Raw genomic sequence first — 18,121 nt, 5'->3', positions numbered from 1 at the left:
GAAAAACGTAGTTAATTTGCATTTCTTCCTCTCTACAACTCTAATCCATCTAACTTTAATATCATGGTAGCTAAAGGTAAACATAATACTCCTGAGCCAAGATAGTGTTGCGAATATACAACTTTGACTTTCACTTAACAAACTGCTCTTGCACAAAACCTCATCAGCTGGTAAGTTTTTAGGTCGAAAGTAATATTAATTTGTGCTCTTGGTTAGAATTCAAATTTCTTGGTTGGGAAAAAGAAATATAATTCACATCCATTTTGTATCAATTTCAGTGATTTAGAATCACTGAAAAAACTTTTATTCTTAAAATTGTCTTGAAAAAAAAATTATTTTCTGACTTTCAGTCAAGATTATTAATTTAACTGTAAGAAGTGGTCAGTGAACTAATAGCAGAAGATAGTTAGTAGGATTTGCAATGAGTCTCTATTTCGTTCAAGCATGGGTGCAGTTTGGATTTCTCAGTGTCCCACAGTAGAAGCTGGACTCATTTAATGTGCAGAATTTAAGAAGCTGAAGTACTTTGGGATAGAGAGAAACTAATGGGGTATATCTGTTTCATGATTCAGGTTGGCTTGACTTGTCCAATACTTCTCTCTGAAGACAAGGGAGTAAGACCCTTAAGTGTACACTGCATTACTCACTTTTGTTGAGTGGAAAAAAAGTGGTCATGCATAAATCCTATAAATCATTTATAAAGCTATTGGTTAGGTCTGGTTTATAAACTCACTACTTCATAATTCATGAAAGTGGAAATGCAACCCTTGTGCACAGATGGGATATCAGTGTCTTTTGTTTTGCTTTCCTTTCACACAAATTTGCAAATGAATTCTCTCTTCAAAAGACAAGGAAGTATGGCAATGTGCAGTACTTTACTTTTTAGTCTTGCTAAAGAGGAGATGCTGTTACTCCCACGTCTGCAGCATTGTCCTATCAGAATTTAGTATCAGCTTAGCTATCTTGGAACTACATTTGGAGCATAGAAACTATGTATTAATAAAAAAAAATCGAGAGCAAACAATTACTAATTTTAACAGGAGCTCAGAATATAAATTGGCACAACGTTTTAAACATACCTTTTAAATAGAAAAGCTATATAAGCTTATATATAATATTATATCCAAGAACAGTAAGTTTTAAATCAGTTTTTTCTTTTTTGGCATTATCTTTTTGGATTTGCAGTGCTCTTCTATACATGCAGCGTTTACCGCTTGCATTTTTATTTCTTTATGCATTGTTTTTCTATATGAAGCACTTTTGCACCCGTCTGCCACCGTAGAAAATAGTCTGTGTGCATTGCCAACATGGCTGTGTGGTTATTGTCACAAGAAGGAGACATCAAAATAAAGCAAGGAGATGCAGAGAATAAATTGTTTGGCCTTGTTTGACAATCACCAAAACATATAGCTTATCAAGCATTGCTGTTTCAGAGCTGCTGGAAGAATTCAGGATGGATTTCGAGAGGCATACCTGCAAATGACAGACACTGAGTTTTACAACTGGGATTCCCCAATCCCTTTTTTCTGATGTGTTGTCTAAGTCCTAAATGCCATGTGTTCCCGGATGTTCACAGTTTTTTAGTTTTCTTGCACTCTTCAGTCATTATCTGAGGCCAAACAAGTTTTTTTTTTCTGTAGCTGGATTTCTTTGAGTAATAGGAGCAAATGATTGCACCAATGTGCAAAATATCTTGGCTCAGTACATGATTCTTTTATTTTCAAAAAGAAGTCTTCTGTTCTCCAACTTGCGAACTGATGAGTTTAAATATGGCTGGCTTGCAGGTGGGTCAATTTATAAAATCCTTTGTAAAAAAATAAATTTGGCCAGTAAAAAAACAAGAAACTGTGTCATATTCATTAATATTTTCTTTCTTTGTTCAGGTGACAGTACATACAGCCTACGCCCCACTAGTTTTATTTTTAGACATTTTACCATATATTTATTTCATGTCTTTATACCATCTTTTTACTTTATCCTGTTTGCATCATTTTGTTTTTCATAAATTTCCTCCTATATTGTATTTACTTGTGTGACAGTCAGATTGACTACTGTAGGTCATGCTTTCTCTCCAAACTCACTATGCTGCAAGCCATTAAATGCACAAAACCCTAATTTAAATGGGGAGTCTCAAACATGTTTGAACGCACCACTCATTTATGCAATCATCCTTAGTAAATCACCTGCAAACTGGGGTACAGCCCCATGCGCAATGTTCTAGATTTCACACACAAATTACTACTCGCAAATTGGGATCTTAGTAGCTCTGTGTGCATTTAGTCAAGACTCTGCTTATCTACTAATTTGAAGTCACATCATATGTTCATCTTTCTCATTTACCCACAGGTTCTCTTGATGAAACACCGTCACAAGTTATCAACTCTGATTAGTAATGTTAGCAACCGTCACAAGGGCATATATGCACATGCAAGGACACACGCATATGCATGCATACCACAGTTTAAATTCAAGCACGCGCACACAACAGTGCATGCTGGATGTCAGAGCCTTGGAGGAATTCACACTGAGAGATGTGGATAACTGAGCTGTGGTCAGAAATATGCTGAGAGCCTCAAATCAGAGAGGAGCAGGAATGTCTTATTAACATTAAAACCACCTGACACGCATTCACATAAAGAGAAATGCTTCTGTCCCCCCCCACTGAATGGTAGTATATATCAGGTTCATGAGCATGGATACATGACTGACATTTATAAAGGATGATCATATGTGTGCACATCTTTATAAATCTGGCAAAAATAATACAAATGCACATTTCTGCTTTCGTGGCCACAGTCTGCTTTCAGTCACAAAATTGCACACAGTTTAATGCATCTGGCCCTTGGCGTGGAGAAGCTTATTTGAAAAATTAGGAAAATGAGATGTCAACCAATAAAAAATGCCCTGGCAACAAAGAAAAATACAGTCCCAAAACGGAAAACGGTTTCTTTTTTTAGATACTGGTGAAAAAAAAAGGGAACACATCAAGATACATACAATTCCTTGTTGATTAACTGTTATTGTAAATACTTACTTTGGTCTGACTTTGTGGGGGATGTGGAGCTTATATTTTCGGTGGAGTGGTCACTTCCCTCATCCACAATGTAATCAAAATTCAAAATGAACATCATCACCATGCCTTCCTCATTCTTCACTGGGATGATGTGAATGTTACACTGAAAGTCAGAGCCTGCAAGAGCGACAGAGCGTTAGTACCACACACATTATTATAATTTCAACTCTTCAATTACTGATAGCAGTTAATGACAATAATAAAAGTTAATCAACAAATAAAACCAGAGTAATTCATGATACAGGCCAATATTAGAAATATTAACTACATAGAAATAGATAAATGACTAATACCTGCTCCTGATTTCACTATCACTTTGAGGAAACTGAGAAGTTACCCTGATTTAAAGGTCAGTGCCCGCATGTCAGAATAAATAACACAGTAGGAATAGAATAAGTACGCCTAAAGGTTTAAACAGCTTACATATACAGTATGCATGTTCATGTGTGTTGGATGCTTAGTCCTGGCACTTTCCATGTGTATTTCCAAAGAGCAAGACTAAAACTGACTATGCGGGCACAAGTTGAATCAGTATAACAGCAAAGGAACAGGAAGGTGTGAACTGTATGACTAAGTGTAAATCAAATCAATCAAATACAAAGGATAGATAAAAGCTAATTTAAGGGGAATATAAATAAAAAATAGTTTTCTCTGTGAATGTGGATATAAATGTGTTAGCTCAAGCTATGGATGCCTACAGGCACAATGGTAAGCTTTCCAATCGGTGAACCAGGCTATGGTACAGCGTATCATACTAAGATGACAGAACGGGAAACTAAACGAATAAAACAATCTCAACACTGTTTCCTTTTTAATCTCTGAAACTGCTTTAATTTTCATCACACAATACACAATGCATAACACATTCATATGAAGGCTAATTGAATATTTTAAGATATTATGTTGATAATAGAGGTACATAATATGTGGATCTGGACTATAAAAACAATGTCCAACAGAAACATTGTTCTTTTGTCCCTCCACGCTGTCTGAGTTGTTGTGTTGCTCATATTCACAGAGGACACATATTACTAGTGTTCCCTGTAATCTCCTCCGGGCTCACAGACACCCTGCCAGCAGCTCTCATTAGCAGCAGACTTGCTGTCTGACTAAATATAACAAGCTCAGTCTGCTTCAACATGCCAGAATTCTGTTGGTAGGATTTCTGCATCAAAATTCCCAAAAGTAAATGATGCATTGTCAATATAGAAAATGTGATAATATCATTTTAATGAAATGGAAAATATCAAAAATGGAAAAAATATTCTACAAGAAAAGGCAGAGTAGAATATTTTGACTACAGCAAATGAACCGATGGCAACATACAGCTGCATATGCTGTATGAGGATAATAAGACCAGCAGGTGTGAACTACATCCTGCCTGGTGTCAGGGGTGCTTGGCTATGTTTCATCATAAAGCAGAGAATCCTGCTAACAGAGCGGGGAAGCTGTATGTTCTACCCCACATAAGGTTTTATAAAGCTTCAAACTGTTTCCTCAAAACATGGGCACATGCTGATGGTTTTTTTCTTTTTTACTGTGGAAAAAACAAGGGAAATATCTCCAGCAAAGACCTCCAGCCAAAATAAAAAATAAGAACATTGTGATCAAGGAACTCAATATGTTGGGTTTCAACTGGCAGGCAATCCCTGTGTTTGTTAAAACCTTCTTACACCCCTAAACATATTCATTACAAACAACAAAAATTTATTAATAAAGTATATTATACATATACAAAATAGAGTAAAAAGAATAGACAACTGCAGTGTTAGAAACAAAGACCCCACTCAAAATTAAGCTCCTATTATAATTAAGCTTTTGATAAATATAAGAGCTTTAAACTGTAGCCTTGTAGGAGGTAATACTTGTTTTTATATAAACTGAAATTAAAGAAATTAAAAACTGACACCTCAATACATACATATACATATATATATATATATATATATATATATATATATATATATATATATATATATATATATATATATATATACATATATATATATAATGTATGTATTGAGGTGTCAGTTTTTAATTTCTTTAATTTCAGTTTATATAAAAACAAGTATTACCTCCTACAAGGCTACAGTATATAGCCTATATATATATATATATATATATATATATATATATATATATATATATATATATATATATATATATATATATATATATATATATATATATAATGTATGTATTGAGGTGTCAGTTTTTAATTTCTTTAATCTGCAGTAAAGCATGCAGACAATACCCTTCAGTCCACTTTTCAAGCATCAATGCGCTTCATTTGAATTTCAGCTCAGTCATTTTTTTACAAAAGGTTTTCTTTGTTTTATTTCTCCTCTGTTTTCTGGAATTTTGCCTTGAAAAATTGCTGGAGTGAAGATTGACAAGAAATGTATGAGAAGAGAGCATTGAGAATGACATGCTGCAGAGGTCCAGCTGAGTGGAAGCTGAACTCAGTGGCTTGGGGCAGTTTGGATTATTTGAGATGCATCCTAGTTACTCAGCCATCAGCTTCCTTTGATTTTGAAATGAAAAATGAACTTCACACCTAATATAAATGACTTAGGTTCACTTAATGCTGTAAAGATAAATAAAATGTTTCACTTTTTACTTCAGAGTGGAAAGATTTGTCTGTGAAATGTGACACAATTTCATGTTAACCTGTTGGGATTTTGTTTGTCTACTTTACTGTTCTATTTGAAACAAAAAACAAACAAACAATAAAAAAAAAAAAAAAATCATGGCAACAGAGGATTGGTGTAACTGCATGGTTAATGAACAAAGTGTGTGAAAAAACATGCAATGTCAAGTGAGAGGCCAAAAAAGTCAACTTACTTAACATTTACATTATCTGGTGCTTAACAACAGAGATAAAGTAATACTGCAGAGAATTAAAGCTCTGTGCACAGCCAAGATAATAAATTCAGCAGAAATATTTCTGGGCTGGGGTTTACCTTAACAGATGGGGAAACAATGGTCATCCTTAAAGACTAAGCTATAGGGGTCCCTTCTTGACTGGCTTCCCGCTGAATGTCACCTCTACCAAAATGGATCAAAAAAGCTTCCTCTAACAATGACAGTGGATGAATAATTAAGACTGGGAACTTCTAAATTAAATATCAAAATACAGTCAAATCAAACTGACAGCCTAGTCTAAAAACTGTCTAAACTGTCTGTGTAAATGACTCATTCTGTGTCCTTTTATGTCTGCACCTCAACCATATGTCTGCATCACTTTCTGAAGTGATGCAGACTGCGTGTGCTTCAGTCATGTACTAAAGTAAGTGTGTGTGTGTGTGTGTGTGTGTGTGTGTGTGTGTGTGTGTGTGTTTGGAAACCTCAGTTTTACAACTCATTGACTTGAAACAAAACAATTATTAACTAATTGCTTCAAACTGAAAGGTTCACTGTGAGATAGAATACAGCATAATAGTCACTTTAACTTGATTATTTTTTTATTATGATAATTACAATTCAAACTCTTGACAAAGTAAAATTAGATAAATTGCACTGCTCCATATTTCATAATAAATTATGCAAATGAATTAATTGGGGATTTCCCCCCCCCCCCCCCCTCAGATTCCGATAAGACCTTGTCATTGTAAAAATCATTAGAGCCGGAACTAAATGCTATTGTCTGACATTGTATGATTGTAAAAGGGATCAAAATGAACTAGAGATTATAAATTAAACTTAAGGCACAGAGTATGTGAATAAAAACGGAATTCAGATGAAAGGATCCCATTATCCAGATGTGTTGTACTACCCCCCGTTGAGTAACAAATGACATTGGAGGGCATAATTTCTCAGCTGAAGTGAAGCTGTCAGACAATTTCATGTGAAGCTTGAGGCTTTTTCAGAATCACTGAGAAAGGATTTTTTTTTTTTTTTTTTTTTTTTTTTTACTATTGTTTCTAAAATGACCTGTTTACAAGCCATTGTTATATACTGTGTCCTACTTTTGGAGCAGTGAGTTGCAAACTGAAGAGATGCTGTGAAAAAAATAGTACATTTATTTCTTTATACCTCCTGTAAAAACTATTTAGTCTATTATTGAACAGAAACTTTATGACATTGACCTTTCATAATTGCTAACTGATTTGATCTTTTCACCAAATGTGAAGTTTTCTTAATTAACTAAAAAAATAAGCAAAACACAAAAGGGATGTGCATTTACAGGTCTTCTGTTTATGTTAGATATTTTACTGCCTTGCCAAGTGCAGCTCAGTTGTTAACAACAAAGTGTCTGCTGGTCTTCTAGACAGGATCTACGTTTCTATTGACAAGTGAATTGCTCAGTTGTTTCACAGTGAAAACATTCCCATTACAAATCTGAGCTGGTATCAGTCTGCAATGATTTCTTTCTATGACTACACAGTGTTGTTTTTCCCATCTACTCCTGAAGTCTAAAAACATGCATAGTAGGTTAACTTGTGATGTAGCCTTGTTGATCCTGTGACAAACTGGTGACCTGCTTTCACCCTGTAACAGATGGGATAGGCTCCAGTCCATGAAGTGGATATGTGGAAAATAAATGAATTAACACATGGCAGGCATTGTATTAGTATGGAGCACATCTTTCACCAGGGTTTGTGTGGTATTTCAGATTTTTTTTTATTAATATAAGTCGTATTAACATCAGAATTCTTCTGCCAAAAAACTGAAAACTTGTTTGGCAGATTCTGTATAAATTTGCCAACAAGCACAGAATTGGCAACAAACGCACCTCTTTACTTGAGGTCTTGACTGCTTTTCTGTTAGAATATGTGTTTACTCTGACAGTCATGTACAATGTGAGCAATGAAATGGCCTTAGAATTCACAAATAACATTGTATCATCGTAGTTTCAGCTATTCTCCTTGCCCCAAACTGATGCAAAACATTAGTTACCTGTGATTATTCATAAATGCATGCAACTTTAGAGATTAAAATCAAGTCACATGATTATCACCTCAACTTTAACTCCAAGTACAGTGTGCTTCAGTAGAAATATTGATGGCAGAGGTTAGGAGGAGGATTTCTGTGACTTTTGGTGTTAAAGTAATCTATGGACTAAAACAATCCTTTAAAACTGAATTCCAGTATTTTGGGATTAGGTGAAGGTGAAAATTATTTTAATGCTTTTCATATCACAAAATGGTAGTGTTAAAGGAATTGAATTAAAATGGGATGATTGGATAAACTACTACATATTAATAAGATGGTACTGTCTGTAGGCCAAGTGATCAGTCAATCCAAACAGGTGTGTTCTGAACCGGCGCTGTATTAGTGTGATTAAAACCAGCACGTTCAGCTTTATTAGCATCAGTTTAAGCTTACTAATAATGTTCATTACTGCATTTCACAGCATGTCACTGGATCCCGTGTTTCACTGCACTGACTAATTATTCCTTCATTCATTTTCATCCAGAAGTTTATTTAATTCTTTCACCAAATAAAACAATGATTAAAAATGAAAGGTATAAAGAAATAGAAAATATAAATAAAAAACTTGATCACAACACATGCAGTTTGTTTTATGTGAGGCCTTCCGATTATATGTGAATTGACTTGGGATCATGAAAATGTGTAATTTTCATTCATTCATTCATTCATTAATTTTCCAAAGAGCTTAGTCTGATTAAAGGTTGCGGGGAAGCTGGAGCCTATCCCAGCAATCATTGGGCAAGAGGAAGGGTACACCCTGGACAGGTCCCCAGTCCATCACCGACTGTGTAACTTTATCTCTTAATTTAGTTATTTTTGTGAGAGGCTGATCTCTAAAAGACAGGTTTATTTTAAGAGAAATATTTAATTATAAAGCAATGGATTAACCCAGCAAAATCCCTACTTATATCAATGGACAAAAGTGCAGAGGAACTTTCCAAACTCATAAGATAAAAGATGGTGGTTTATTTAAATTAACTTGATGTTATTCAAATGTGGGCTGAATGTACCTGTATTTTACTCTACATTTCTGTATTTATAATAAAATTATTTAGAAAATGCATTTCTTGATACAACCATTTTGATTCACCTTTATTTGCAGAGTTTATTCACAGATATTTCAAGATACTTCTGTAGAAACATTTCAATTTGATCATATTGACAGTAATGTAATTATAATTCAATTAAAACAAATCCATTGCATGATCTACATCAGTCCAATTTATCATAACTCTTTAATATGTATAATGAACATAATTTGTAAAACTTAATTTTAACAGGAAGGAAAAACCTCTAGCAGAACAGGACTCAGGAAGCGAGCCCATCTGCCTCGACCGGCTGTGGATAGGAAGGGCACAGAAGAGGGGTCAACAAGCATTATAACTCTAAGCCAGGGATACTATCCCAATAAAATGTATGAAGATTTATGACAAAACCTATTTAATCTTTCATTCCTTAACTTACAATCACAAGATGTCACTGTATAATCCTAAACTTTTAAATATTTAAACATGCATTTAATGTGCATTAATGAAACTCACAAAGTGTTGTTTTCCACAGTTTGTATTCACAAAAGCATGTCTGAATAGGAGAGAACAACCAGAGCAGGCCATCCTTTGCTTGGCTAAATCATTTTTATGAATTGGCTTGTATGCACACTGATTGGATCACACTGAACTGGCTTGGCCCTATGATGGACTCCCGACCAGTCCAGGATGGACCCTGTCTCTCGCCTGATGATTGCTGGAATAGGCTCCAGCCTCCCAATGACCCTTAATTGTACTAAGAGGTATAGAAAATAAATGAATGAATTAGCTTAAATTGATTTTGTCTGTAAAATGTCCTGACGTGACTTTGCTGTGAATTGGCACCAAACAAATCATTCTAAGTTGAATTAAATTGAATTGGATTGAAGTGAATCCCCTTGAAATCCAGAGTTTAAACTCAGTCTGACCCAACACTTTCTACTGCAGGGTTATCATCTGGACTTTGTGGTGGCCAATCCATATGTAAAAATGATCACGTTTTCTCAACCTCTTTCACTTTTCAGCATGATGAGTCCTGGCATTGTCATCTTAGATCATGGCCGTATCAGAGGAGATAAAATCCAGTGATAGAATAACCTGCTCATTCAGTATGTTCAGGAAGAGAGCTGACATCATTCTTTGGGCACATTATGTTGCTGAATCAAGACCAACCCCATGTCATAGCACTACCCCCCCACGGGCTTGTACAGTAAGACACTAGGCATGGTGGCTGCATCATTTCATTGGCCTTCTTTCTCCAATCAAATTTTTATGCTCCCAAGCAAATCAAAGCCTTTTTCGCTGATTTGAAAAACTGATTAGTGTTTTTCTTACGATGCTGTACAGTTCCAATCCCTTCCCATTGTGAGTGTGGAAACGCTCTTACTTTCACAAATATTTATCTGTGAGTTCTACTGTTGTTTTTCTTTAATTTGATTTCACAAAACATTTACGATTGTTACTCACCAGCATTCAGGATTATTTTCTGGCAATATTTCTTCCTCAAACCCAATAGTTCCCCCCATCCCCAATACTCATGGTTATACATTGGAAAGTTGTTTAGCAATTTTAGTGGTTTCTGCAATCTCCTTAGATGTTTTCTCTGCTTGACCCATGCTGGTGATTTGACCCTTTTTAAGCAAATTAACATTTTCTCCACCACCCCGGATGTGTCTTTCGATATGGCTACTTAAGAAATTAGAAGCCACTTACTGCATCAGTTGGGATTAATAATTTGTTGCAAACTGAAAGATAGTCCCTGTGCAGTAATTATCCAGTAAGAGGTCCACTCAGGTGACATCTTACTTTTAGCGAGGCAAAAAAAAAAAAAAAAAAAAAAAAAAAAAGGATGTACATATATATATATATATATATATATATATGTGTATGTATAGCAAATATAAAATTTGTCAAATTTTTATTAAAAATGATAACTTTAACCTTAAATTGTCTTCATAAAACTGGAAGTTGTTGTGGTGGCCCCCTGGGGGTCAACTAGATTTTAGGAATGGCCAGAATCGGCATCCCTTCACCCACTGGCCAACCATAGCTCCAGGTAAAACTAGTCTGCTCTTGCTAAAAATATTAAGTATACTTCAACTCTGTACAAGCATGGCTAAATTGAAGAAATCACGCTTGCAGATGTACCAGCTGTTCCCCCATTGCCTAACATGACTGTGTTTAACAATGCAACTCAGTGTTTACATCTTACCTGTCTAAAAGGCAAAAAACAATCTCCAGTTTGTTCACAGACAAGCTGGATATTGATGTAACTTTGTCAGCATATCAAAATTCTGCATGTGCACACAGTTTTTGAGACATGGCTCGTGTTTGCACATATGTCAGCGTGTGTGTTTGTTTCATTCTTTTCATTTTCCTAAATGTGGCATATGTGTTGCTAAATCAAACTGGAAGAACTGTCTATAAAACCAGGAAAAATTTGTTCTTGTTTTTGTCCATTTTTGTCTTGAGATAGTTTAATTCCTTCACCATAATCATGATATTTGATAGTTTGTCTAGTAGTGATCCAAAGTGAAGCATTTCTGCACAGTCTTTATGCTTTCAATCTTTCTGATCTTTCCCAAAACTTACCTCAGAACTTCATAACAATATCCAGTCATGGTCACAGGTAATGAATGTAATTAACATCCTTGACAGCAAAACAGCTTGTATAAGGGAGGGAGTAAATGTCCATTCATCCCTGACATTTATGTAGCGTTGCCCTGTGAGTCAAGAAATGTTATTTACACCTGCTTGGATGAATGGATGGCGTATTAAGACGAGCTTTCTTTTCACGATGGAAATTTCATTACTACAGATTCCATTTCCATCATCAATTATTAAAAGATTGTTGCTTAATCAAGTGATCCTGTGGACTGCATTACAGTGATGACTCACAGGTCGAACAGAGTTATGGTGAAATAGTCAAATGGAAACAAAGCTGCTGATGTAATTGGGTTTATGTCTGTGTCATAGAACACTTTTAAATCTTTTGGTTTTAGTGTTTATACGTATCTGCAAAAGCTGGTCTGCTTCAAGTAATATTATTAAACACTGATCTTTTTTTCCTTGTCCCAACTATCTACTGCTGCAGCTTTTAAACACAACCCTACAACTACTGCCTGGTGGCAAGGCTTGTCTAATGCAATCTGGCATGTTTCTGTTTAAGGGTTATTCTCCTTAAGCCAGTACACAACATTACTGGGGCATTGCCCATCAGGACCAAGGCATGTAGGGAGAGGCCATGCAAGCAACTCCTTTGTTTAAAAGCCTTAGGGCTTGTGGCAATATCTTGCCTCAGTGAAACTGCTGTGAGCTACAGAGCCTGGCCTATTTTCATCTTTAATCAGTGTCTGAAGAATCATCAGGGATAACTAGCAACTCGAGCTCAGACAGTGTTTCACTTGTGTTTTCATTAATCAATTCATGATACCCTGCTTCATGATCTTTAATTCTGTTTAATTTAGCAAAAACATTGGCAGAACTAATACACTTGACAGTCAAGAATAAATTGACAAACAGTAACTAATGAAGAAAAAAAAAAGCAGATGACACACTATGGAGAGAAACAAAGTAGACTCATGAGCGCAAAGACCTCGTGAGATGAATAAAGTACATGGATTTTCTCTCACTTAAAAAGAGGTCTAAAAATTGGCTTCAGATCTTAACTAATGGCACTAGCCACACCTCAATACAAAATTTCTAGTAAGGAAGCTGCCATTCATTGTCTATTAAAAATGAGCTCAGGTTACAGCATGCGGTCCAAATTTTTCATCATACTTATTTCAATGTATAACTCGATACATCTCCTTGCAGGGCTGATTTCATGCAAGGCTCCAAAGAAAGCTGAGCATGATGAAAAATGGATGTGTTCTTTCAGAGTGCAGTCATCCAAGTGTCCTGCAGCACACCTTGTGTACTCTGTGTCCCTTGTCCCCTTACTCCCCTGCGACTAAACCCTCAGCAGGGGCACATGACCCTTCAGTTTCCCTGGTGGGGAGTCACCAATGAAACCCTGCACCCACGCACACCACATGTCCCAAATCATTCAGCATGGTTAGCTAAGCTGCTGCTGTTATGTAGCCATTATCCATTTAGCTTCCCCCTGCTCCACGGTGTCAGCTTCCTTTTGTTAAGACTCATTCAGGTACAAAGTATTATTACACCCTGTGGAATAGGATAGCTTTTCAAAGCCATCAAGAGAAAGCATTTATCTCATTGATTATGTATCCCTGCTGGTGGAAGACTGCATGTGTGGTATCTTCTCTCACAACCTGTCTTGGTTGTTCACATAGAGGGGAACACATGAATTAAAAGAAAATGTCATTGTGCTCATGGTCTTTGCTGTGATCCCGCAGTCGCCATTGTTCCATTACTTTTAATTTCTAAGCGTACACATAAGCAGCTTAACTTTTTGCCTTTTCAGTTAAAAAAAAAAAAGAAGAGAAAAGCTAAAGCTTTGTTGCTTTTGATCTCAGATGCCTTCATCAAATCCAAATCTCACTTTTTAAGATTTTCCAATGTACTCTTTGATGGGAAAGGAACACAAGCTTTGTCATGTGACTTTTCAATTTCTCTCATATTTGAACTCTGAGGTATACAAAGAAATGATCATTCAACCAATTTCTAAAATTAGCAAATCTCTTATGTGTTTAGGAGAAATATACAGCCCTGTTAATCTGTCTGAGCTAAAGCTAGTTTATGATATGATTTGCTACATACTGTATGGAAAATGGAGGCTTTAATACAAAGGATTAACTGATTTGCATTCGAACTGATAACTTGAAATACATTCAGAGAGGTACACATGAAATACATCTTCTTTCCACTCATCAAGTTCAATCTGTAGACCGTTTTAAATCAATAGGCCTATTGCGCTCAAGGATGCCATGAATCTTTCATTCCTCTACAGCAGAAGCACACGAATTGTGTCCTCCATACCAGTTTAATGCATTTACTCTGTAAGCTGCTCATTCCCAGTCACTGCACTGTCAGCCCTGACATCTTTATTCATGAGCACACACACACTCACTGTAAATTCCTCTGAGGAGCATTAAGAGTTGTGTCTCGAAGTCGTGATGCACACCAGGGAGTATTGTCAAGACACTTGGAGCAGCTATAATGCTAGAAGGACTCTGTAGCTCGTATCCTTCATATTACAGGCAAATCAAGCAGTTGAGATGCAGCACAGGGGATGCATATGTGACAGAAGGATGGGAGACTAAAGCAAATTAGTTTAGAAATGCCTCACCATATAAAAAGTTATGCGATTTGTGTTCACACGAGAGGACCGTCATGTGCCGAGTAATTATCTTGCAGGTTTCTGCAACAATCTGTTTTAGTCATGTAGCAGATGTCTCCCCGTTTGCTCATGATTAGTGAAAAAGGGAAAAAAAAAAAAAGTTAAGGCTGATGGCTGCTGATGGTAGATTAAACATGTATCCATGGCCTAGAATTTTGTCAAACTCACAATTAAAAATTAAAAACCAAGCTCCTTGTGATTAAATAAAATATTGCTTCTTTTCGTCTGACTTCTCAAATACTATACTTTTGTTTGTGCATGCTTTAGAAGTCCTCACAGACTGAGGAACATCAGTTCAAAGCTAATTAACAGCTATTCTACAAGAAGCAATTCTTGGCACAAACATGGGTTCAAAGCGAAGAGAATAAGTGTACTGATGATGTAAAGAAGAGCCTTCAGCTATAGTCTGTGTTCAGCTATGTCATGCTGACCATCAAAAGGCTCTTGTGAGAGCATGACAGGAGGCGGTCAATCTGGGGATTTATACCAGAGTGGTAACATTGTATTAATTCATTCTGACTCAGGATTGTTGTCTCTGCTGTACAGCGCTCATAACATTCAGAAATGCATTGGATGACTTTATACACAAGATAACTGGAGAAGATTTCAAAGAAACTTTGTGAAGTAAAAGAACTTCTAAGCAAAGAAGTGCTTAGAAGTCAGAAAATTTGACAGGGCAGCAGGTTGTCTTATTAAATACATTTTATACTATATATTAAATTTAAAGGTTGTGATTTGCTGCTTTCTTCACAGGGGATTTTTTCTCTCTTTTATGCATGGTGCTTCTGTCTTCAAAACCCTTTTCTATATGATTTGAGCAGTGCAGTAATTCAGGCCTGCATGTATTTTATTGATTGGTTCTAAAGTTGTTCAAAGAATTTATTTACAGTGTTTGCTAGGACTGAGTTTGAGCACATTTGGTGCACCAAAAAACCCTTACACACTTCTTGGCTGTGTCTAGATCCTTGGCATTCCCTGCAGTGATTGTGACTTGTTTAAAGGAATATTAGTCGAGTCGAACCAGAATTTTCTTTTCCTTATAAAAGAAATGATAGGAGGTGCAACCTGAATGTTCTAAGCTGAGACGGACCTAAGCCATGCGAAAATGGTAATCTGATGAATATAAAAGATGGATGCAGCCTTCCATTTGAAAATTAAGTTGATGTGAAAATGCCTAAATGTGCATTCTTTCTAATGGCCAGTGGAGGGCAAATTCTATTATGGGAAATAGAAGTACAGGAGTTTGTGGAGACAAAAAAACACTGTCTCAGTGGGTCTTGTCTTCACATTAAGTTTTCAGATTTTATGTCAAGCCTGATGCTTAAATTGCGACACTACTTTGAGTAGAGCTGTGACGATATACTTTTGTCCCGATTTGATTAGATTCCGATTTTTTGGGTTTCGATTCGATTTAAATTGCAATTCTCGCAATTCTTTGATCTTGCTGATTTTTGTAGATTAATAAAAGAAATGTATAAAACTTTTTTTTTGCTCGTCATTTTTCTTGACTTCAATCAGGAAAAAACAACACAGTAACGAGACCATCATTCTGCTGCTGTAATGCCCAAGAAGACAAGTGAAAAGATCAATGAAAACAATAAAAATGACAAAAATGTTATAATGGATTACTTTTATTTATTTGAAAATTTTTTTTTTTTTTTAAAATTAAGAATTTTTGACAAAAAAAAAATCGGCCCTGCGATGGACTGGCGAGCTGTCCAGGGTGTACCCTGCCTGTCGCCCAAAGCCAGCTGGGATAGGCTCCAGCTTCCCCGCGACCCTGAATTGGATTAAGCGGTTTAAAAAATGGATGGATGGATGGACAAAAAAAATCTATTATAAATTGTGAGGCAAAAAATAACAATATTCGATTTTTCGATTCAATTTTCCCATACCTAACTTTGAGTGACATAGACAGTACAGATCGGCATGCTTTAAGGCTGGGTTAGATTTAGTTTCTGTTACTCTTAGTCAGATCCGCCACCTACTAAAATGTTTCCACTTATTATAAGATCAAGAAAGAAGCCACTGAAATGTTGAACAAAATGCTTTTAAAAGGAAATTCACAGAGCAGTGGGTGATGTCACAAAAGCTATTTTTGTCTTTTTAAACAGTAAATTGTGCTCACATATTCAGAGGGGAATAAGCAAAAAGTCTCCATTTGGTTGAAATATGCCGCTTCACCACTAGATGGGACCAGTTTCTAAACATTAAAACTCTTGTGAACTTGAAATGGTTGATTTAAAGCTTGTTTTCTTGTAAACAGCCAACTTAATTTAATGTCTTATATGAGTGCTCATATTGAATAGAGAATTTAGGTACGTTTTAATCTGAAATTGATTTTGATTTAAACTATAACCTAAAAAAATTGATTGAGTTTTATGATCGTTGAGTATTCCAGTCCTATTATTCTTGCATGATCAAAGTTCAGTTTTCTCATGCAGTAGTTTCATTGAGTAAAATATATACTAAATAGACAATATTCTGATTTATTAACATTTTTTTTGTGGATATTACCAGCAACACTTTTATAGCATGACCATTTTAGTCTTCCTTCCAAAGAATTGTTCTTAAATCTTTGTGCAGAACTCTCCAGATAAACTTAGTATTTTGCTTTCACACAGCAGTTTAAAGGACAACTCCAGCATGAACTTAGAGGATGGAGTTATTTTAAAACCGATCTGTCATCACTATATTCGTCTATTGTGAATAATGTGGGCTGCACATCTTATGACTGACTGTGGATTGTTAGGAACCGGCTGACAGGCCACATCATGGAATGGATGCAGACAGAAGCTGCAGCAGCTATAGGCTATTCTCTCAGCCGCAGCACATCACAAAAGGCATCTCTCGGCTTGCAAGTGTGATGTGACAGCCACACTGTTGTGCCAGGTCAGTTACTCACCATCCTTACGGTGGTAGGTGATCTCCACCTTGCGCTCCTCAGACCCGAGCACTGCCTGTGACACCTGGTCGATGGCCTCTTTGTCAGTCAGTTCCCCATGGAGAAAGTCACAAGTGCATGGCTTCTGCATGATGTCTGGTCTTGAGAAGCCCGTCATCTCACAGAAGCCATCATTGCAGTATATAATTGCACAGTTCTCTACCCTGGCGTTGGCAATCACAAATTTCCGGTCTGTATGAACAGAAGAAATATGAATATATAATTCTGTGGTTTATCTAACCTCAGTACCTATATGGATGCTTACAGTGGCTGCAAACAATTATATCCCACTCACTGTCACTTCTTAAAATGTTTCAATACTATCCTTAAGAAAAATAAGCATTATGCAAATGATTAAAAGCATGTCTAAAAGCCCACCTCTTTATGAAAGCACCCCCTTATGTGGTTTTAATAAAAGAAATTTAATACAAACCTATATTTATTATTATTACTTGCCTTTTTAACCCCAATGCTAATCTGTGAGAAAACATCCAAATTAGGGAAATTAATATATCAGAAAGATACTTACTCTGACCCTCGAATTTCCGAATAATTAATCCAAGGAATGTGTTTTGTGGCGCAACGTGACCTCTTCTGATAGGCATGTTTACACGCGGATAATTCCACGACCTCCAGTGAAAGCGCCTTTACAAGTAAATCCCGAACTTGCAAATGTTAGCTCTTTGTGCCGCTTCCTTTACCATGCTCGGCGCGAGCGCGCTCTCCACTTTACACGACCTTCCTACTTTGGTCTTGGAGTTATTTATCCCGCTTGTATGCCCGAGCATGCGAATGCCTCCTCGCCGAAACGCACGGAGTCGGGGAGGACAGCGCGAGTTACG

General features: G+C 36.3%; 1 protein-coding gene across 1 annotated transcript in view; it reads right to left on the bottom strand.

The window, feature by feature from the left end:
* kcnh7 (potassium voltage-gated channel subfamily H member 7) overlaps positions 1 to 17,884 on the bottom strand; it is a gene marked incomplete at both ends in the record, with an annotated part of 54,352 nt that extends 36,468 nt beyond the window's left edge. Inside the window, 3 exons of the mRNA XM_079254706.1 lie at positions 3,035 to 3,190; positions 17,241 to 17,471; positions 17,809 to 17,884. Of these exons, the coding sequence (XP_079110832.1) occupies positions 3,035 to 3,190; positions 17,241 to 17,471; positions 17,809 to 17,884 (463 nt within the window). The remainder of the gene's footprint in view (positions 1 to 3,034; positions 3,191 to 17,240; positions 17,472 to 17,808) is intronic.
* Positions 17,885 to 18,121: the final 237 nt, after the last annotated feature.

The sequence above is a fragment of the Telmatherina bonti genome (assembly GCF_933228915.1).
Source record: "Telmatherina bonti genome assembly, chromosome: 15".
NCBI classification, from domain to species: domain Eukaryota; kingdom Metazoa; phylum Chordata; class Actinopteri; order Atheriniformes; family Telmatherinidae; genus Telmatherina; species Telmatherina bonti.
This window is presented reverse-complemented; position numbering and strand designations above follow the sequence as displayed.